The sequence below is a fragment of the Silene latifolia genome, chromosome 2 (genome assembly GCF_048544455.1).
Source record: "Silene latifolia isolate original U9 population chromosome 2, ASM4854445v1, whole genome shotgun sequence".
In the NCBI taxonomy this organism is placed as follows: Eukaryota; Viridiplantae; Streptophyta; class Magnoliopsida; order Caryophyllales; family Caryophyllaceae; genus Silene; species Silene latifolia.
The window spans coordinates 185,838,493-185,861,847 of NC_133527.1; the positions used below are offsets into that span (position 1 = coordinate 185,838,493).

The 23,355-nt window shown below is 35.8% G+C and overlaps 3 protein-coding genes across 3 annotated transcripts; 1 reads left to right on the top strand and 2 right to left on the bottom strand.

Moving 5' to 3' along the window:
* Window positions 1-409: 409 nt before the first annotated feature.
* Window positions 410-6,743, top strand: LOC141643763 (serine/threonine-protein kinase KIPK2-like). Its single transcript, XM_074453058.1, has 3 exons — window positions 410-710; window positions 2,249-4,829; window positions 5,628-6,743. Exons 2-3 carry the CDS (start codon window positions 2,416-2,418, stop codon window positions 6,472-6,474), a joined length of 3,261 nt encoding a protein of 1,086 aa, XP_074309159.1. The 5' UTR covers window positions 410-710; window positions 2,249-2,415; the 3' UTR covers window positions 6,475-6,743.
* A 4,500-nt stretch (window positions 6,744-11,243) lies between these two features.
* Window positions 11,244-14,601, bottom strand: LOC141643764 (uncharacterized). The gene is made up of 3 exons (XM_074453060.1): window positions 13,937-14,601; window positions 13,548-13,845; window positions 11,244-11,651 (listed from the first exon to the last, which is right to left on the bottom strand). The coding sequence occupies exons 1-3, from the start codon at window positions 14,393-14,395 to the stop codon at window positions 11,539-11,541; spliced, it is 870 nt and encodes a 289-aa protein (XP_074309161.1). The 5' UTR covers window positions 14,396-14,601; the 3' UTR covers window positions 11,244-11,538.
* A 5,555-nt stretch (window positions 14,602-20,156) lies between these two features.
* Window positions 20,157-22,508, bottom strand: LOC141641789 (uncharacterized). Its single transcript, XM_074450437.1, has one exon. It carries the CDS (start codon window positions 22,506-22,508, stop codon window positions 20,157-20,159), a length of 2,352 nt encoding a protein of 783 aa, XP_074306538.1.
* Between the last annotated feature and the right edge of the window lie 847 nt (window positions 22,509-23,355).

Here is a 23,355-nt window from a genome sequence, read left to right on the forward strand (position 1 = left end):
AGTCCAAAGCTAGAGCATGCCACCGGCCTCTTTGAAGACTTATTGTAATGTTTAATGTTTACAAATCACCTACCAACAAGGCTAATAATATTTCAACTCATTGAGAATCGAACCCATGACTTCATAATCAGGAGCTGGACTCTTACTATTGGGGTCAATCCTTATTGATAAATATCGTGAATTGATAACACAAATTATCATACACACCTCTTCAATATTACTCCATCCAACCAAATTTTATAAGTTTGATTAAAATACATCTTAAGTATACCGAATAGAATTATGAAATTGATATACATTACTGAAGGTAGATTTCAATATTTCATTATAAACCTCAAAATTAACACAAACTTATCCATTATTCAATTCATCATCACTAAATAGGATCTTCCTAAAAAAGAAGTAAATAGGGTCGCTCCAAATCCTTCAAAAAACACATGAGATGCTATGCATCATTTTTAAGGTTGTGGGACCCTCACCTCCCAAATTAATTATTTCATCAATGATTTCATCTAGTAAATAAATATAAATAAACAAAAGCAAATAAATATAAATAAATAAATCCACTCTCTCTATTTTTTGTGCTTCTAAAAATCCCTATTAATCTTCATCTCTTCACCATTTTCTTTTAATTTTATTTTTCTTTTAAATTTCTCAAAACCCATCATTTTTTCAATCACCATTAATCTGGGCATCTACACTTTTTTCAGGTACTCATACTGATCATCATCTTCTGTTAAAGTTTTTATTTTATTTTATTTTTATTGTTGTGTTGTTATATCTTGGTTAAGACGGTCTTAAGTTAAGACCACACTCACAACCGATTTATATAAATCAAAAATGAAATGGAGTTGTGAGAGGTCTTAGCTTAAAAGACGGTTTTAAGCAAGACTTACTAATGGATGAATGTATTTGTTATTAAGATCTTTATTTGGGTTTATTAAGAAGTAATAATAATGGGTTTTGGGTGTTAATTACTATGATTGTTTGATTAATTTGTTGCTGTTAGCTGAACTGATTAAAGATCTTTGGAATCATTTTGTTGTTGAAGTTTGCTTGATTGCCCTTGCATTTTTACTGCTCTATTGTACTCCCTCCGTCTCAATCATTTGTTTACGTTTTTTATTCTTTGTGAGGGGTATTTTAATTGAAGGTACACAAATGATTGGGTCGGAGGGAGTAGTTTGCATAATATGAGGTAGTTTTAGACCCACATTGTAAGTAGCTTAGGTTAAGTTGAACCATTTTGTAATTCAACTCAACAGTTGTGGAAATGGGTATATGATTGAATGATTTCGTTTGAGGCTTTGTGTTTTCGAAATGTTGAATTGCTACTCGTCTATTATAGATGGGCTTCATGTGAGGAATTTTGCCAAAAGGTTTTTGGCAATTTGATTGAAAGATTTCATTTTTCATTGCTTATCGGAGGAACTGAGGATTTAAGGGCTATGTGGTCTTTGATTCATTATTTGTTAGAAAGTTATAGTAAGCATGTTATATATATACACGAAATTGGTCACTTGCTTGACTTATTAGCCCGAGGTTTGTCATTGACATCACATATATCAGAATACTTAAACATAGAGTACTTCTCTCGACTCTTACAACAACAATAACATCATCCTGTTGCCCTGCCTCAAGGAGTCGAGGGTTCCCACAGAGGGTGGGGTACGGGGGTTGGATACTTCGTTGTATTTTGCCTTACCATTGTATATTAACAAGATTTCCATATTTCCAATGGAGCTAAAGATTCATTACTCTTTGGGTTTGGATTATGGTGGAATAAAGCAAAATGGCTCACTAAAGTGGCTGCACTTTTTTCTCTTGTGAAGTAGTGGTCCTTCGATGCAGTTCTCGACGCAATTTTCATCATGGGTCATTTGGAAACAGCCTCTTTGTGTTGCTAACACAAGGGTAAGGCTGCGTACATCCGACCCCCCCTTACCCCGCAATTTGCGGGAGCCATTGAGGCACTGGGGTAATGTTATTGTTGTTGTTATTGTATATTAACAAGATGGAGTTAGATGAACAATTTGGGTAAAGGGTTAGATGTACGCTGTCTTATAACCTTCTGTGAGTACTTATAACCAATTGGAAATAGATGAACACGTGAATATCGATTGTGCTATTGACAAGATAGCTCAGCCACTGCGTTCTGTATATGTACCCTTTCCCCACGTACTATGCAACTGCAAGCCATATTGATTTATCATGCGCTTTTTGCTTATGACTTATGATCTTGCATCAGGAAATACTTGGGAGTTTTTTGAAATCATTCACAATTCTGTCTATGGAGTCTTGTTGGACATGTTTCTACTAACTGTGAAAGTGCCAATGCTTCCATTGGAATAAGCTATTGAAGAAAGGTAGTTAGGTATATTCTCTGTTTTTCCTTGGTGCCTCATTTCCACACTTATGGCACAAACGAGGGTTGTTCCTGGGAACCATGAAATTGTAGAGATTGAGGAGGAGCTAAATCCAGGACTACAATATAGAAGCAACAATTTTTCGAAGCAAGAAATGAGACAGGTGGAAAATGATAACAGATCTTTCGTTTTGAATGGCGGGAATGTAAGCTCTTTGGAAGAAGATCTTAATCATCTTTTTGAGACGCTTAACCGAAGAGTTTCATCTCATGGGTCCTCACATCAAAATCAGATTGGTACTTCAAAGAGGAGCGCTTCCAAGAAGCCTGCTAAAGCTCGTGGGTCCCAATCGCCTGGATCCCCGGGAGTTTCTGACCGTGCGAACCTGAAGCAGGCACTAAGGGGCTTGTGCCTTTCTCAGGCGTCTGAAATGGCTGCAATGAGACGCTCAATGAAGTCACCCCGCTCTTCTGAAGCTGAAAGGATAATGACCCTGTACCGCAGTGTTGTAGTTGAAGATGGTATATCTGATCAATCCCACGGCAGAGGGGGTATGCTGGAAATATCTCTTGTTCCTGAGCGAACTTTAGACTCTTTCCAAAATGTTCCCGAGAAGCTGCCGTCACCTGATTTGTGGCCTTCAAACCGAAATTCTCTCCGTAAAAAGGCACATGGATCTACAACAATGCAGAATGATAAGGGTTTAAAGTCAATGCTTTCTGGTAATCAAACATCTAAGTCAGAGAAGCCTGAACGTGGATCGTCATCTGCCAGCAAGAAGCCACTTTCATCGTCTCCATCGCCTAAAAATAGCATGCAACAAATATTTAAGCGTAGCACGAGAGAAAATGGAAAATCCTCTACTTCTGACCACAGTCAAGAATTTTTGACAGAGTCGTGTGAAGCAGGGATGCAATCTCCAACTTCTTCATCTCGTTCTAGTAATGTTAAGATCAGTTTAGAGGCTGCCGGAGAGTGTTCATCACAAAATTATTTGTCTGCTGAAATTGTGGATGCCGGGACCCACAAATCAAAGAGTGATATACTTCATCAGGAAAAGAACACACATCCTCCAAGTTGTTCTGATGACTCTCGCGACAAAGAGTGGGAGCATAACACGAGCAACGTATGCCCTTCGTCTGTTGGTTATTTGTGTCGTGTCCAATCTGAAGAGTCATTGCACAACGATAATCTTGAACCTCTGTGTTCATCGAGTAGTAGTTGTGACAAGACCTCTTTGGATATTGCGAGAAAAGCGGAAGAACAAATAGAGATAATTTCAACATCACCAGTGGTGGGATATCAAGAGGAAGAGCATGCACCTGGAGTCTCTCCACGTCGTTCTAATCTTGGTGAAAAAGTTTTGATTCACAGCCAGAATAGTACCCCCTCCGATGAGGTAGTTACTAAAGAAGCATCAGAAATATCGGCTAAGGTAGAGGTGAAAGAGTTGGGCAAAGTTGTTAAGGAGAGTTTGAAGGCCATACTCTCCACTAGCTTCCCGGAGGATGAAACAGCGAGCAGATCAACTAGAAATGCCCAGCATTTGGTCAAACCTCTTATCAAGACCAAGACTTTTGTGAAGAAGAATCCTAAGAAGAAAACAGCCTCAGATAAGGGCTCGACGAGTTCGCTCAGTGAGTTCAATAGTGACTTGTATACGTGCCCAAATCTAGTAGTCTGTCCAAGATGCCAATGCGATGTTACTGATGTTTGGAAAGAAGCCAATAAAGGGTCTTCATTATCCGATCAGGATTCTCTAATATCTCTGCAAGAGTCTCTCATATCTCCTCAAGAGTCACCGGCATTCTATCAAGAGTCTCCTCTATCTTCATATGATAGTCTTAGTGGTGAACTAAGCTCAGGGAACATTGTATCTGATGTTAGTACACCTGAACTGAGTTCTGGTGGTTTAAGCAAGTCAAAGTCAATTCTTGTTGAAACTAGTAGTAACTCAAAGTCAAGGAACAAGACAGAATTTACTCAAAGCTCAAAAGACAGCCCTGATGAATGTAGTACGAGCACAAGTGTTAGTGAAGAGAGTAACTTGAGCCGGCCTAGCTTTTGTGATCGACCCCACATGTCTAAGGATGTAAGGTGGGATGCGATTCGTCATGTTAAGTTTCAACATGGAACTTTAGGATTGGAAAATTTTAGTCTCCTTAAGAAGCTCGGATGCGGAGATATTGGAACGGTTTATCTTGCTGAGCTTATAGGTTCGAATTGTTTATTTGCGATAAAGGTCATGGATAATGAGTTCTTGGCGAGAAGGAAAAAGATAACTAGGGCTCAAACGGAAAAGGAGATATTGAGAATGTTGGACCATCCTTTTCTCCCTACTTTGTATAGCCAGTTTACATCTGATAATCTGTCGTGCTTAGTCATGGAATATTGTCCTGGTGGTGATCTACATGTTCTCAGGCAAAGACAGCCTGCCAGGTGTTTCTCTGAACAAGCTGCAAGGTAATCTTTACATTTTGTTCTGATATTTTTCTTCCTTTCACTGCAATTCAACTGTTTATATAGGGTATTTGTGCTTAAAAGGGGAGGGGCATTTCACAGAAACAGGCATTCCATTGACTGTTATGGATCATATGTTCATATCTATAGCTTATGACACCAAGATTGCTCATATTTTTCTTATAACATGAGATCGTGTAAACCATTCTTCATTTCATAGGAATTATGTTCCACTGGTTACACATTGAAAAATCATGACTATCAAAGAGAAAAGTGCATCTCCATTTCCAATGGAACTAAAGACTCGCTATTCTTTGGTTCTGGTTAATGGTGGAATAAATTGGTTAAGCTTTTTTTTTTATTGTGAACTATTAGTCAGCATTTAATAAATTTTCAATGCAAGTTCTGTTGCGGGTCATATGGGAATTGTTGGGACTGCTGCCACCACCGCCATCTCACATTAGTATAATATTGTCGGATTTGGGCCAAGCCTGCATGGAATTGTTTTTGGCTCCTTTCCAAAAGGCCTCACACTAATGTGGTAGTATAAAAATAGCTCTACACAAACAGAGTCTCTATGTGTATCAGTAACACAAGGGTAGTCTTTCACAAAAAACTACAGAGGAAGATTTGAGTATATTTGACCTTGCATGCCCCCACCATCTGCAGAAGCGTTTGAGGCACTCGAGTTATCTTGTTGCCCTTGTTGTATTGTCATGAGTAGTGGTTTACCATTTTTTTTTTTTTAATTTTATCAACTTAATTGGAAATCATGTTAGTGGTCCCTTATTCCTTTTGCAGATTCTATGTTGCTGAAGTACTCCTAGCACTAGAGTACCTGCACATGCTTGGTGTAATCTATCGGGACTTAAAACCGGAAAACATTCTAGTCCGAGAAGACGGACACATTATGCTCTCTGACTTTGACCTGTCACTCAGATGTGCTGTCAGCCCAACACTTTTGGTCTCATCATCTACGACAGACGCTTCAAAAAGGATTTCCCATGATTTTAGTTGTGCCCAACCTCTCTGTATAGAACCATCTTGTCAAGTGACATGCTTTACTTCTAGACGTGTGGCCGGTTCCTCCAAATCGAGAAAGTTAAAACCTGACACTGCAGCTGAGATGAGATCGCAGTTGCAGCTTGTGGCCGAACCAACCATGGCAAGATCCAACTCTTTCGTAGGGACCCACGAATACTTGTCCCCGGAAATCATCAAAGGAGAGGGTCATGGAAGTGCTGTTGATTGGTGGACCTTTGGCATCTTCCTCTATGAGCTCCTTTACGGTAGAACACCCTTCAAAGGACCCGGAAATGAAGAAACCTTGGCCAACGTAATTCTTCAGAGTTTGAAATTTCCAGATAGCCCACTGGTTAGCCTTCAAGCCAGAGACCTGATTGCTGCCCTTCTGGTAAAAGAGCCAGAGAATCGACTTGGGACCGAAAGGGGTGCTGCCGAAATTAAGCAGCACCCCTTCTTTGATGGACTCAACTGGGCCTTGATCCGATGCGCTGTTCCACCAGAGTTGCCCCAGTCCCTGAGCTACCCAACTTCAAAAGTAGTTTCTGATGGAAAGAACAGCAAATCTGAGGAAGGTAACTCGGGAACTGCTTTGGCTGAACACTTGGAATTCGAGGTGTTCTAAAAAAGGTTATAAAATTCACTCAATTTGCGATTTACTTTTCGAGTACTGATCCGGCTGAATTTGCAAATCAATTTGTCGAAATGCTGGTGGATTTGAAGTAGGTGAATATTTAGAGTTTCGGTTCTCTGGTAGAACCCTTTCTTGCCTTTGTATTTGAGAATTGAGAATAGGGTCATTGGGTTTATTTTTGTCTCTGAATATATATTGGTATAGTCTTTCAATTGTAACAAACATTACTTGCAGCAAAGTCAAAAGCTCTTGTTCGTAGCTCTGTATGATACTGACGGGTTTTGAACTTTGAACCTAGGTCATGAGTATCATTCCTCATGTGTCAATGACTTTACCAGCTAAGTTAGCTGATATTTAGCGGAATATGTTTGTCATGTACGCAATCTTGCTCGTCTGAACTCAAAGAACATGGCCTTTTCCCTTTGCAATAGCGGAAAAATTGTGATGGTTTTCCAAGTTCAAATAACTAGGTTTGGTGCCCGGCTTCGCCCGGGCTACCTCTATTTACCGTTAAATTTTATTTTCAATGAAATAACTATGATGAAATGTAAAATTTATTTTCAAATTATGAGACACGTTCAGTCGTTTACTACGCCGCTATTAATATTATTACTTTCACAACATTCTTTCTTAATATTATTACGTTCACTACTCCCGTGGTTACTATTGTTTCTTTTACCAATTCCTCTACTTTTTTCTGTTAAATTCATTATTCCCGTTAATTTTATCCGGCCTATATTTAAATAAATATACTATTTTCTTGAGTCGATTGGTTATTTAATTGTTCATAATCTCTCTCATTATTACCAGTATTTACCACTATTACTTTCACGACATTCGTAGTTACTTTCACTACTCCCACTATCATTATTATAACTGTCACTACTCCCACATTAATACCGTTAATTTTATTAATCTCGTTATTGCTGCTACTATCACTTTCAGTACATTTAATTTAATGTATAATTCAATGATGATACTAATTAGTTCCATAAGTGGGGCATATTAATTTTATGGAAAATCGCTATATTCTTGTGTTTTTTAAATTTAATTACTTTAATTTAATGTAATTTCCATAAATATTCTTCATAAATATTCTTCATCAAGGCATCTTTATATTATACTTTTAACCAAAACTATATAATATTTACGTTGAGCTCCCTTTATCAGGTCCATCACACGGTGTTATCAATTTAAAACTATATAGTATAATTAATTTGTATAGATTTCTTTAATTACATTGAAATCCCTTGGTTTCTGGAATTAATATATAGTATTAATTGATACTGGACAATAAGACGCCCTTTGGGCTTGAAGCCCCTCAGCTTCAAATAACGCTCTTGCTTCTGTGTGCTATGTTCTCTCATACCAAGTGGGCCGATGCAAGTCTCATGTAAAGCGGTTTTCTAATAAACTATTGTAAAACCATATAATAAAAAAAAAACTTAATGTCTTATTATGAAAAAGTGATAATTGGTGGAGGTTACTTTATTGTGGAAAACGATTTTATACAAGAATTATTGTCATACAAATTATTCCTTCAAAAATGGAATGCAAGGTGCATCGTGCATGGGATTAGGAACAAAACAAATAAAGGACATCTTGATCAAGTTTTATCTACAATCTAGTGCTAAAATATTGTTTATTTCTACCAAAAACGTTTTAGCCTAGTGATTAATATTAAGGTGAAATATAATGAATAAACTTGCTAGTTGCTATTAGATAACCCTGGTAATGATAATGTTGTGATATGACCATCTCAAACAAGTACTTCTATAAGATAAGAAGAGAGTGATGGTAGTAACATGTATACATGACAATCATGTGACATAGACCCAAAAAGAACATGCATACATGAAGATACATTGATTGAGATTATAATTTAGAAGTTTAAAAGTATGGGAAGGTCGTCTTCTTCACAGACAAGTCGACATTACCGGCTAGAGACATGCCAAGTGAACCCTTATTCTGCGGGACCAATTGCTGCTAACTGCTGTACTTCTGTACAAATACCCTCCATTTTTCAACCTTGTATTCAATTTTATAGTCCCACACAAATTATTATATATTTTTAAGAAAACCACAAGTCTCAAGTATCAATATCACAAACTCTCATAACCTTATCGTCTTAAAATTTAAATGTTAATTTCCAATAAATGTGACCGCCTTGGAGCTTTCGAGGGCTCTCTACGAAACTTAAAATACAACCCTATATAACATTTTATGAAATTGAATCTTTAGTGCGGTTCAATCATAAATAAAGGCTTATTTCAATCTTAACCCTACCAAGAAATAAGGTTTTCCGTATAGGATTAAGAATTCAGGATGTACTGTTAGAGAGTGATTTGGTAATTTTTTTGTGAAAATAGTAAAAAAAAGAAAAGTAAACACTAAGACATTATATTACTTTAAACGATAATCAATAATAACGATTATTAATAACGGTGAAATTACCGTTTTTTTTTCCACATGCGTTCGTCTCTTCGAGATAAGCAAATGAAAAAAATTAGTCAAAATCGAACACCTGAACATAATGTTATTATGTTCAAAGGTTTTTCATTTTTAATAGTCATTTTTTTGTCCTAATTTAAATCGTTGGCTATTATAATATGTACAAAAATTTGTCAATTTATTAATTTATTTATGTTTCGGTTAATTAATACATTAATTCATTGCTAACTTATAAGAGTATGTTTTTTTATTAAATTGTTGCTACTTGTGGTGTTGAGAGTAGTAAAGAGAAGTTTGAGAGAGGGTAATTAAAGTAATTTTTAGGACGTGACAAATAAAATATGGGTGTGATATAACAACTCTCAGCACTTATAGTATATAAATACAAATCAAACAAACGTCTCATCCTTTTCGACTTAAGGGGTGTTTGATAAACAGCGGATTGGAAAATTTTCAGCATATTCAAGGCTTTTAGCTCTAACCAGAATAACAACGCCAAAATTTTACACTATATTGTGGCATGACTGTACTTTGCTTTATTTAGGACATCAAGTTAGATTTGTTTTCCTATCAACCAAGTAGAAACAGAGGGCCTTAAAACCGTAACTTCCACCGAAAATATTAACCCACAAAAAAACAGAAGGAAACAAGGAATTGAGGAAGGGATAAAAGAGCAGCAAAATGTGGCCTCTCCTGTCCTAATACTCTGACAGGCACAGGACTCAGTCAAACATGCTCACAAAATGCTGCCCACTACCATAATTTCAACTGAAAATGTAAGCGGTGTCTTTGAGATTTGATATTTTGTTTGAAATATCCAATTTTTTTATCCGGGAATTTTAAAAGGCACAAGTCGTGTTTACGAGTTCAGAAATTGATAATAAAAAAGGTTTCAAATTGATCATCTTTTCGAGAATTACGATATGAAAAAAAATTGTCGTATTTGGATCCCGTGGCTAGGAGCTTTTGCACGTCATAGTTTTTTGACTGAGCAAACTTTGAGTGATCATATCTCTTGATCACGAATTCTAAACTCGACAATTTTTTTTCAAGTCGTAGTTCTCGGGAGTTTAGAGGGGGTAGATGAACAAAGTAACCTTAAATTAAGGTTTATTAAAAAAAAGGGTAATGATAAATACAGCCCTTAGGGCTGTATTTAAGAACTAAATTACTTCCCAAAATGGAATTAAATTAGGAATTTAAGACACAATTACGCGTAAATTGATATCATTAATGCTTGATTTAAGATTTTCATTCCTTTTTTGACACTTTAAATACAGTTCTAAAGGCCGTATTTATCATTTTCCTTAAAAAAAATCAGTGGCAAAATAACGGGAAGTCGGCAACCTACCAACATGTAGAGAAGACGACCAAGTAGTCGTCACAAGTGAAAGAGACACACTGTTACGCTGGCAATGCATGTTAGGCCACGCACCTACCACCTCATAACCACTCAACTCCACAAATGTATATTTTATAACACAAATTTTCGTTGAAAACGGGCACTATCCATTACAAGCTGAATATAGATAGTGCCCCTCTTATAATATGCAAGTGTCACTATCTATAAAATGCTCCATTTCCCTCCCACTTATCTTATTGTAAGAGGAACACTATTCATTTTCAGTTTATGACGAATAGTGTCCGTCACAAACAAGACTTATTGATTTTATAATCTATCATCTATTCCATTACCTCTATAAGGAGGACTACTTGGGGAGATAGCTACCTTAAATCTAAATCTAAATACTCCCTCGCTTTCGTGTTTGTAAAAGTAGTTTAGAAATGACAATGAATCAGGTTGAATTAAGTTGGGTTTACAATATTTGTGTACCTGATATATTTGTTAATTGGATCTCCCGTCCATATCTAATCTCAATCCATAGCCAAAATTCGAAAATTCATACCTAATCCATTACACTTACCGAAATTTTACCCGATCCAAATCTATAATGGGTCCACAGTAATATCAAAATCCGATTCAAAACTGAACTTCACTACATAAAAAATCATCTTGTACGACAAAAAAAATTAAATTTCAAGTTAAATATAGCCCAAGTTTTCATAGAAGAAAATTGATTTGATTGGCTTCGGATATGAGGTGGATCGGGTTTTTTAAAAGTCGGGTTGGATCAAATGTTTTTTTCCTTCAGATTGATTAGATTTCAGTTTTATTTTGGCTTTAATTTTCATTTTTATGTGTCTAAATATTGTATCAAGAATAATTGACAGTTGTACACTTGTACATATAAAATCGATACAATTTCTACGACACTTTTAAGTACAGTAATAATAATAACCACGGAAAATATGAAATTGCATCGAAATTTTATTATCACAACCAACTCCATAGAGAACAAAATTACAATCCATGGAGCCAAACTTAATACACTTGTTATATAATAAATCACAAATAACCATACAAAGAGCTCGTCTACTTGCGAGCTAACAACCGATTGATTACTTTTATTTTAAACCTTATTATTAGTCCATCACTAGTTCACTGTCACTAGTTCTATCCCCTGACTATGAAATGAAATCACATATCATTTCTTATTACCTATACCACCCCCACCAAAAAACCGGCTTCCAATATGGTATCCGTCAATAAACCCACTCGGAAGGCAATCCGATCACTTCCTCGTTGGCTTTTGCTGGACGAGCGTTATTCTGTCGCTGCGAACTTTTATTGTTTTTCGTCTTTGTCGCTTTCCCATCTGGAAAAAAACATTTAAACTTACAATTAGTATCACATAACTTTTATTAAAGGCGGAATATTCATAGAGTTGGCAATCAGGTCAGACGGGATTGGGTCGGGTCAAGCCAGGTCAGGTCAGCGTACCTCTTTAGGTTGGTCGGGCCGTTATCAGGACAATTGATATGTCAGGTCGAGTCGGGTTCGGATTTAGCTCACTAATCATCCGGTTGTATCAGGTGTCAAGTCAAACGGGTCAGTTGGGAATTGGTGGTGATGTGAGGGTAAGTGGGTAACCATACAAAACAATGCTAATCAGATTATAATTTGTAGCTAAATGACGAATTGGGCCACGTAATAAAGAAAAGTATCCTTAATAAGTAAGCGTAATTAAACCAATAAGAGAAGGGAATCCAAAAAATAAGCAAAGAATTACGGTAGTTGAACGCTCCAGGACGATTCCTTAACTAAAGGAGGGGGCCATTGAATTAGGAATGGTATAACATCATGTGAGCTTGATATGTTACCAATTAATCTGAATCTTATCTTCAATCACTTGGTTTTCTCACTACTGTTGTTTATAATTCAAACTTAGATTCCGTCGGTGCCGTCACTCAATTGAACTCTGTTACTTTCAAAATTATAGATTCTTTTCATTGTCAACAGTAAATTTAATGAAAGAACTGTTTTATCTTTTAGGATATGGTATGGTTGGCCACCAAAATTTTAATTTTGACATATCGAACCGTAAAAATGGTAGGTTGTTTGATTGACCCCGTTCATTTTTCAAGAATCTCCATCCATCCAATAAAGAATAGAGAAAATAAATTTATTGTTCGCAGAAAAGCAATCAAACAAAATTTCTAATTTATCTAAAATTTAAGTTGCTACAAATTATTCGAATGATTGCTACCTAAAAATCACTCCCTATTTAAGAAAAAATACAACTACAACTATAAGTCTATAACCATTGAACTAACGAGAATGGGAACAATGTTAAAGTAACACTCCCTCCGTATTTGCCAATTTACGGTGTCCCCGTTTCTCCAAAATTTCAACGCTTGGCAATTAGCGAACGACATCTCTCTCATAATAATAAGTAATAACAATGTAATTGTAAGGGGTGAACTAGTACTTCTGTGGTTTTTTCCTTATATCCTCTCAAAATAGAAAGGAAGTCATAAGAGAGTAACTTTATTTTCTTACTATAATTACAAAAAGGACAACTAATTCATATAAACTTTTATTTTTCTATTAATAAAAGCTGCACGCATCCTTCTACTACGAAAAATAATAATAATAATAATAATAATTTCTAGACTTAGCTTTGGTGTTGCTAAGGGTGTGGGGGCCCAAATTCTATTGGCTGCCCATCAATTTCATGTATTTTTATTTTTGTATCCATGAAAGTTGCGTGCATACTTCTATAAAAAAAAATTAATAATAATAATAATTAAGCTTATCACAACTAAAAGCATTTTTTCTTTGACATTATTTCCCTAGATTAGTGCCGCGTCCCCCACCCATTGTTACGACTACAAAGGTATCAGGTTCAACAATAAAGAAGCCACCAAGTTTCCCATTTGTTAATCACAACTTTTTTTTAAAAAAAATGACAATACAAATTTTCTACGACACCACTATAGCACTATATATCAACTTTATTAAGAATAAATACTTGAATGTGCGTGGCTGGCTACCGTTTCTACCACCCACTATTTCTACGTCGGATTCCCTCTACTTTTATTTCTACCATTCAATTGCCATCATAAAACTATTCCCTTCTTTCTTGTGTCAATTGACAAACATTAAAAAGATTAATAACGGTCCTAAAATGGTCATATTTATCTCGTTATAACTTACGGCATTAGAAATAAAATTTGTGAAGGAAGAATTAAATTAATTAAATGAAATATACCTGACTTTTTTTTGGGCTGGGCTGTTGTGGCAACACCCCTAGGTAAAAACACGCCAGTACCAACCGAATCCCTCTGCGGCGCAACGAACATACCCATCATGGGCTGGGCTTGACCTTGTGTTTGGGCCTGGGCTTGGGCTTGAGCCTGGGTCTGACCCGGAAGAGGTGGCCAAGCAGATGGTGGTAAACCTAGAGGACGGTTATTACCGTTATTCTTATTGTTGTTGTTGTTGGTTACTCTGTTTTGTTGCTGCTGTGGCGGCGGCTGTGGTAACTGTATCGGTCCCCTCATCATATGCTACACAAATCAGTAAAACAAAATATTGAGATTACGATTTTAATTAAAGATAAACAAATAATTGAGACGGAAGGGAGATATGAAGACATACGGGAGGGAAGCGAGGGAAATGAGGGTGGGAATAAAACGGCGGGGTAAATTGAGGTAACGGTGGAGGGCAAAATAGTCCTTTCTTTGCAGTATTACTACAATCAAAGAATCCAGTACCAGTAGTGTTTTTTGTCAGCTTAATCTTCGCCACCTCACCCGCCGCTTTATTAAGCAGTTCCAACGTGGCAGTTTTGTCGCTGACGTCATCATCATCCACCTGGACCGGTCCGGTTGGGGAACCAGGGCTTGAACCGAGTCGGTCACACCCGAATAAAGTCGACTGCGGGGAAGTGGAAAACGGTCGGGTCAGTAGGTGGTCGTCGTCGTCGCTAGTTTCGGGTTCGGTTGAGCTGGACCCGGACCCGGACCCGAAACCGAAGTCGGATAAGATGTCGTCGTCGGTGAGGAAGTGGGAAGGGAGCCAGAACTCGGCGTCGTCTAACTCAGTAGTGGAAGCCATGAGAGCGAGTTGACTCGGAAGTGTTTTGGGGAGTTATGAGAGAGGTTGGGGATTTTTATAGGGAGGGGGGAAGTAGTGGAAGGACGTGTGGAGGAAGAGTGAAGAGATAGAAAGAGGGAAAGGGGGAAAGTATTTGTAGAGGAGAGATTAGGGGAGTGAACCGAGAGATTTGGTGCAAGTGCAACCTTTTTTGCTAACCGTAACGTATGTTGCGGATTGTGGGATGTACGTGATTTTATTTAGTGGATAGGTGGATCGATTCCGGAGTTGTGTGGGTTTGATTAATGGAATTGTTGGATTCAGATTTGGTCGGGTTTGGTAAACCATAGTTTTAAATCGAACTTTGATTTGATTTCGCAGCAAGTCTTATTTATAATCATTGTCGCGTCATTACTTCACAAAAATTGTTGGTTTCATATTGTAAATGAAAATTTGTTTTAGTTTTTTTTTTTTATATTTTAAATATTAAATTTATTTCGATTTAATTTGAATTGAATGGATATTTAACATGGATGTATAAAATCCGACCCGAAAACTAATTCATTGTCATCGTGACCATGACAATCCGTCAATGCTCGCAAGATGATTAAAGAAGGCACAACTAATTCGTTGACAAAATGTGGAATAGTGGAGTGGAGGGCCACTTGTCATACATACTTGATACTTCCCAGCTTGATATTATTCCATTCTACGTTTACTTTACGACCCATTTTCATGCTCCCTACTACTTCTAGTGGTACCAACGCTAGACTTGGTAGAGATGATTGGGTCAATTACGTCAAATACTTCATCTTAGTTCGAAACTTGTACATGGATCCATTTTCTCTCCCAACAGCAATCCATGTCTTATATCGAAAAATAAAGCAAAAATGAAAGAGAAGAAAAGAGAAGTATTTTTTTTCCAACCCAATTATTTATTATCCACCACGAGTATTTGTTTTGATAAAAAGACAAGGAAAATGACAAAAATAAAAGAAAATAATGATAAATAAAAGACTTCTCTCACCTATTCACTTATCCCACAACTAAACTCTCTAAGATCCACTTGTGTAAACTTAACAAAAATAAAAATAGATAACAATTGTTTAATACACCTAAAAAATGAAATAGATATAATAATTTACCGGAATAGAGGGGTGTATTATCTCGTGAGAGGAAAATGAACCATCCAATACTTATGAGAACTTGATTTGATAGTTTCAATTTGAGTTTTGAAAATACTAGATATATTTTTCGTTGAGTCTTGAATCAAGCTATTTAGATCGATCACATCCTTCGAATCAAATTAGTTTGCTAGTGCTTAAATTCATGCAGCGGGACTGGACCACCCCCCAAATGGAAGAAAAAAACGTACAGTCTCATATAACTGACAAACAACGACTCAATTTCAATCAGCATACTCATGTCTTCAGCCATGGGCTCTAATTTTCACGTTAAATCATTCAACGAGGATGGGCCACACCCAAATTGATGAGAGTAAGTCTATTACATAAACATATGCAGGTTCTATTCTAAAATCAATGTAACGGGTTTGTGTCACACACTCACACCTAAATGGAGGATAAAGAATCCACTTCATAGGTCAAAATAGGTTCCACTATAAAACCAACTAGCAATAAAAAAATACCCGGAGTCTTATTAAATGATAAACTCTCTCATCTCTTTTGCATGTGAGACACATGTAAAAATATATGAATTGTTTCACAAATAATTACCTTGAAAAATCTCCTTATTTTGGGTACACAAACGCACTTTTGACAAATCACAATCGCTCTATTATTGAAATAAAACTATTTATAAGGCGTTACTATAAACATGGTATATTGCATCTTTGTCTCATATATGAATTGTTGATTAAGAAAAAAAAACACTTGGAACACTATAAACATGGTATATATATTCCAACGGTTCCCAAATGTAATTTTTGGTAATAAAATTAGGTAAAGTGAAGATAATATAAGTTCAAAAATTTTAATTAAAAATTTTGAAAGTTTAATTCTAGCAAGTAGTAACGGGTGAGGGGCCGAGTGATCCTACTAATTCCCTAGTTCAACTACTAATTTTGTAGCTAATTGACATACAAAATTAAATTTCATAAAACTGTTTTACATTATAATCAATCAATATATATATATAAAAGAGGCTTTTTTCAGGCAATTCTAGAGACTCCAAGTTTTTTAAAACACTTTAATTAAAATAATAATATATAAATAATAATATATATGAAGAGGATGATTAGAAGACCAACTCTATTAACATAACTATATAAACCCCTCTAATCCTTCGTCCAAATACTCACCTCCAAACCTCAACATTCAATTCCAACCGAGTTCAGAAACACCAGCAACTCACAAACCTCAAAACCCGAAAACCCGAAAAAGATGAAGACGATGATGGTAGTCCTGGCTATTCTAGCCATCTCATCTGTTGCTTTTGCACAACAACAACAACAAGTAGTGGATGCACAAACACAAAACGATTTATTCTATTGCCTTTCATACTCTCTATTTCTATATAAGTTAAATTGATTAGAATTTAAAATATACTTTATCAGAAGCAATTGTCTATCGGATTCAGAAGATATTAAATCATCGTTGTGTTGCCCATATTGATTGGATGTTTCTGTCGGATGTGACTGATCAATAGGAAGCCTCATCAGCTCCCGGTGTGAATCATGATATATAGCTGAATCCCTTGCCGGCAGATACTTTTTTCTTCACAGTTCCCACCTAATAAACATTCACATGACATGGATACACAAACAACGCATCAATAATATCCTCCCAAATGTCCCTGGGCACAATATCTATACCTCAAAAGATCATTGTCTTTGTTCATAAAGAGGTTTCATAAGTTACACTCCCAGCCTTGAGACAATCATGAGAAGAAACGAGACTTCAGTTTCCTTTTATTATTTTGCTTCCCTGATCTTCATATAAATAGTGTATATAAACCATGCTATGAACGTCCGCCTATTAACCTTTCGATGTCCCTAACCCCATAAATTAAATCTTTGTTGTGCTGGATCGTGTTAACTTTTTTTTACGCTTAATATATCAATATATTAGGAGATCTAATTTTGTATTATATTTTTCTATGATTTTTCGGAAACAGTCTCATTGTTACTCCTTTACCCTTACTGAGGTAAACGAAGCTATGAAATAAAATTATAATATGCACAAGAATTGAAGATATACAAAGTAATACGGATTACGGAGTAGATTTTTTTTTCATGCAAGGAAAACGTGAGCATGTACCGCGTGAACATGTACAGCATTCAAACTAACAGAGATTAATAAAACTTCGTACTTTGATCGAGTTGGTTCATCGTTTATTTTTATCTTGATTCAAAATTTGGACATTCACTTTTATTCTTTGAATTGGATGTAGGTAAGTCATAAGTGGCATGGTGAGTTCATTATTGCAATAAGAGTTTAGACAATCTAAAGCATAACCTATAACAAAGAAAAGAAAAATCAAGGCTATTCATTTGAATACATTATACAAGAATACGAGTGTTGCACCTTCTTCAACAATACGAACGTATACTATTAACATTCATATATGTACATATACTCCTAGCAAGTTTTCATAGAGTTCGTGCTCGAAATTTAGGCAATCAACTGCGTAACGATACAAAATAATGCATATGGAATATATAGATACCATTTAACCATCAGGAAGACGGGAATCCAATCATTGCAACCGTAACAATAAGATGGTAACTATACGGCTTCGTAGTTGGTTTCATACGTATAATAAATTTAACTAATGAAAAGAAAACATTGTTCTTTCTAATCAATTTTTCAAGATTCTATCTAATGTTTTTATGAAAAATATTCAGACATGGTAGAGAGTTTGTGTATTATTCCATAAGCTATCGTTTTTTATTTATGTCAAAAGTAGTTACTTTGGGGCTTAATTCAATCCCAACACTGACCCATTTAGCACCTTTGAGTATCTTTTTGATATTTACATGATTGGTGCTATGGGTGTTGTCATGGCGAAAAGATATTTGTTGTTATAACACGAAATAAGCCAGTTGTTGAAGCATTTCAAGGTTGGAATATGTTGTTTTATTGTGTTGGGGTTTGCACTTATGCCTTTGAAGGGATTGAGATGGTATTGCCCTTAGAAACCGAGACCAAAAACAAAAAGAATTTTGGTAAAACTTTGGGTATTTCAATGGGAATGATATCCTGCTTGTATGTGTTTAGTTAAGACAAAACATCGTCACAATTAAAGCCACATACTGACAAATACGATCATACATATCTAAGATGACAATAAAGATTTCATAATATGCCAATGAAGACCAGTATAATACGGGTATATAAAGTATATAACACAATCATACAAAAGACTAATTGAAATTAGAAAGAATAACTGAAATTAATTCACAACTTCGACTACACTTATTTTCAAAGTCATTAATTACTCTACGATAGCAAATTTTACTGTTCTCACATTCAAGAACTTACATATTCTACCACTTCAATTAAAAATAAAACATTATTTAGAAACCGTGCAACGCACGGGCACAAAATCTAGTTAGTATTATTTTATCTCTTATGATAAATAATCTAACTCCTTCAAACATGAAACTTTGTTCGTTGTATTAATTTGGATCCTCCTAGAAGTATAAAACAAAGGTATCATTTATATATTGCCAATTTGCCATGCATTTAGAGTACTACGTGTCTAAACACTTAAAAGGCGGCCAAGAATAAAATGACCTATATGAATAAATGACCCATAAATTACTTGGATTTCAAGGAACGATGTTCACATTGAAAAATTAAGATTTCAAATGTCATTACTTACCCCCAATTTCTGCTTAGATATCAATTTTTTCGTTAACTTTTGACCATAGTGTGTGATTCGTCCAACTTTGGCGCCCCATTTTGAGATATATATGCGATTTTGGCCTGCATTCTTTCGAAAAGACTAATACACACACTAACCCACTATCATCCTTCTTTTTCTTTACTATCAAAACACGCTACCCCTTTAGACACCACTTACTAATTAACAATTTAACATAAATTATGAGACGTTTTAAAGTAAATGGAGGTCTGATACACTACAAAAAAAAATAAGGCCCCAAATATGAATGTATAAGTGTACTATACGTCGAGGTTATATTGAATTTTATTTGTAAAGCTTATAAATTCGGTGGCCAAAACTGGAGGCCCGTGTTCGCCCGGGGTATTAGACGCCGCTGTAAATTATATTTTATACTGTATTTTTTAACTAATTAATAGACTATATACCCAGTTATATACAACTAGTAGTAAAGATTTGGAAATTTATAATAAAGGATTTAAGCGTAAATATACATTTTATGAGCTCTATTGGAAAAAACATGAGTGCCTTTATATAAAGTTTAAACTCAATATATTATAATGAAATTCAAAAATAATACATATAAAATCAATTAGATTTTAATTTTGACACCTAAAAAATTAAAATATAACTCAAAAATTTTAAAAACTCGAAAAGATTGCATACAAGCTCAATTAGGTTTCCATTGGTTGTAACATACTCATATACATCTTGATGTATATGAGATATAGAATTAGTTATTAAGTTAGTTAGGTTGTTATAAGTTAGTTACAACCAATGATTAGTTAAGGAAAGTTGTTACATCTTTCCATATATATACATTCAACATGTAATAACAAATCATAAGTTGATTTAATGAAATTACAATTTCTATTTCTCTGATTCTATTCTCTCTATCTCTCTCTTTCCATTCATTCTAATCTTCATCCATATCTTTGAAGATTAATATGGTATCAGAGCTAGGCATCTTGTTAATCAAATAAGTGGCAGTAAGAAGACAATCCCCCCAGAATTTAAGAGGTAAATTAGAATGCAGTCTTAAAGCCCTAGCAGTGTCCAGTAAGTGTCTATGTTTCCTTTCTACTCTACCATTCTGTTGAGGCCTTCCTACAATGCTTCTTTGATGTATAATACCCTCAGTTTTGAAAAAATCCTTACACTGATCTTGGAAAAATTCAGTACCATTATCAGATCTTATCACTTTGACAGTTGCATTATACTGAGTGGAAACATACTTAACAAATCCTTTAATTAAACCAGGTATTTGTGTCTTATTATGAATCAAAAATAACCAAGTATTCCTGGAGTGATCATCAAGTACAGTGAGAAAGGATCTAGCACCTGACAATGTAGGAACCCTATATGGTCCCCAGACATCCATATGTACAAGATCAAAACAATTAGCAGCATATGATTTACTTCTAGGAAAAACTTGAACATGATGTTTTGCCAGGATACAAGATTCACAAAAGAAATCCTTGATTTTATTCATATTAGGTACATGTACATGATAGAGCTTATCCACAGAAGAATGTCCTAATCTTTGATGAAACAAAATTACATTTTTATTAGCTAAATCCTTAACATTTGAAGATACATCAGAGGTTTGATTAACCAAAGAGTTACAGTTTGCTAAGGAACAATTCAAAGGAACTTTATTCTCAGCCATTTTGAGCTTGTAAAGATCACCATATCTTTTAGCCTTAGCCACCACTTGTCTATTTGTAGGGACCTGGAAAAGGCATTCATTTTGCAGAAATATGGCAGTTAAACCAGTTGTTGTTATTAATTTACCAACTGATAACAACTTCTGATTAAAATCAGGCATAAGTAATACATTAATCAATGTAATTTGATCATTTAATCTTGTTGTACCTGATTTATGGACCACTTTAACAGTCCCATCAGGTAGAGACACATAAACAGGTTTAGCTAAAACCTTGACATTACTTAACAAAGCAAGATTGGATGTCATATGGTCTGTAGCCCCCGTATCAATTATCCAATCAAAATTGTTGGCAACAGAATTAAAAGATGTAGAAGAATTAGCCATACCTGCAAAATGCACAGAAGACTGCAGAGGGGTGACATCAGGATGAGCCTGATCAGAAATCACCTTAAAAACTCTAGTCATCACAGTATCTATGATATTTTGAACCATATCAGAAGGTCCTGGATCAGAGGGATACCTCACAGCAGGAACCAAAGCAGCAGAGTCATCAATAGGAGTTACATCAACATACTCATCATCTTGTTCAGTGAAAGAGGCACAAGCATTGTTAGCAGAATTTGTTGAGTGATGCTTCCCCTTACCCTTGTTCTGCCTAGCCAAGAAAGCTTTGTATTTGTAACACCGTTCTTGAATGTGACCCTTAATTTTACAAAAAGTGCAGGTCTTCAGTCTGTGGCAATCTGTGATGTCATGCCCCCCTTTATTACAATGAGTGCAAAACTCTCCATCTTTAGGCTTTTTAGCAGGAGCAGAATCAATGGGATTTTCTGGCATTCTTCTTTTAGAACTGTAAGCAGCAGTTTCCACTTGATGCTCAGAAGCATGATCGTTAATGATCTTCTGCTTTTCAATTTTCTGCAGCATTCCTAGTGCACGGTTAATTGGAGGAAGTGGTTCCATAGAAAGAAGAGTTGTCTGCACTTGCTCATAACCAGAATTGAGACCCATCAGCAACTGGATCAGCTTGGCTTGTGTCTCACGATCAAGAAGTCTCTTAAGCAGTTGACAAGAACAGTTAGACATAGCTCCACAGGTACAACTGGGCATAGGATCCATATTATCAATACCTTCCCAAATAGACCTAATTTTGCTGTAGTATTCCATGAGAGAAAGATTCTCCTGAACCAGGTTGCTGAGAGTTTTCTTCAGATCATAAAGCTCAAGAATGTTCAATTGACCAAAACGTTCAACAATCTCATACCACAAGGATTTAGAAGAACTGGAATATTGCAAGGTTTCCCTCAAAGTTTGAGAAACAGAATTGAGAATCCACCTTAAAACCAATAGATCACAACGAATCCACTGATTGAACTTTTTGTCAGTCTTCTCAGGAATACAGCACTCCCCAGTAATGAATCCCACCTTATTCTTGGATACAAGAGCCTGAACAATATCTCGCTGCCATTGATGGAAGTTAGAACCATCAAAGAGATAAGCAGTCAGCTGGAGATTTGGTTGATCATTGGGCGATAAGAAGAGAGGGTCATCTAAAGGAGAGTAGAGGGAATTCTGAGAATTTTCTTGATTTTCAGGCATGTTGTGATAGAAGAAAGAAAAACTTGAAGAATTGAATGGTTGAATGTGAAAAAGAAAGAAAGATGTAGATGATTGTGCGGAAGCTTGAAGATTTACACCCAAGTTCAGGATATTGATTATAAGCATACTTTTTCTCCTGTTGCCAAATTTGCAACAGTAAGAATGCTTCTTGCCCTTGCTGCTAAGAGAAACTGGCCTATACACCAACTAGACATCAACAATGCCTTTTTACATGGTTTCTTGGATGAAGAGGTATACATGAAACCTCCACCAGGCTATACAAAGGCATCTAAGGGTCAGGTTTGTCGACTAAAAAGGTCATTGTATGGCCTAAAACAAGCTAGTAGGCAGTGGAACTTAGAATTGACAAAATTTTTAATAAATGAAGGCTTTGTTCAATCAAAGCATGATTATTCATTATTTACTAAGTTTGATTCTGGTACCAACAAATTTTTGGTTGCACTAGTTTATGTTGATGATGTTTTACTAACTGGTGATGATCTAGAAGACATTCATCAGCTAAAGAATCAGTTACATGCCAAGTTTACAATTAAAGACTTGGGTCCTATCAGATATTTTTTGGGTTTAGAAGTTGCTAGAAATGAAAGAGGTCTTCTTCTAAACCAAAGGAAGTATATCCTAGACATATTGAAGGACACAGGCTTTGAAGATGCCAAGTCAGTCCCTTTCCCAATGCAGAAAGGACTGAAACTGTCCATAGATCGGGGAGATCTGCTGACAGAACCAGAGCAGTACAGGCGTCTGGTTGGGAGATTGTTATACCTAAATATGACCAGGCCTGATATTTCCTTCAGTGTCCAACACTTGAGCCAGTTCTTGAGTCAAC

What these genes read in the sequence shown, in the direction of transcription:
- LOC141643764 (XM_074453060.1), bottom strand. Translation starts at nt 14,395, where the DNA reads ATGGCTTCCACTACTGAGTTAGACGACGCCGAGTTCTGGCTCCCTTCC. An exon ending in ATTTCCCTCGCTTCCCTCCC is followed by an intron (nt 13,846 to 13,936) that starts GTATGTCTTCAT and finishes TGATTTGTGTAG; the next exon opens with CATATGATGAGGGGACCGAT. An exon ending in CCAGCCCAAAAAAAAGTCAG is followed by an intron (nt 11,652 to 13,547) that starts GTATATTTCATT and finishes GTTTTTTTCCAG; the next exon opens with ATGGGAAAGCGACAAAGACG.
- LOC141643763 (XM_074453058.1), top strand. Translation starts at nt 2,416, where the DNA reads ATGGCACAAACGAGGGTTGTTCCTGGGAACCATGAAATTGTAGAGATT. An exon ending in TTCTCTGAACAAGCTGCAAG is followed by an intron (nt 4,830 to 5,627) that starts GTAATCTTTACA and finishes TTCCTTTTGCAG; the next exon opens with ATTCTATGTTGCTGAAGTAC.
- LOC141641789 (XM_074450437.1), bottom strand. Translation starts at nt 22,508, where the DNA reads ATGCCTGAAAATCAAGAAAATTCTCAGAATTCCCTCTACTCTCCTTTA.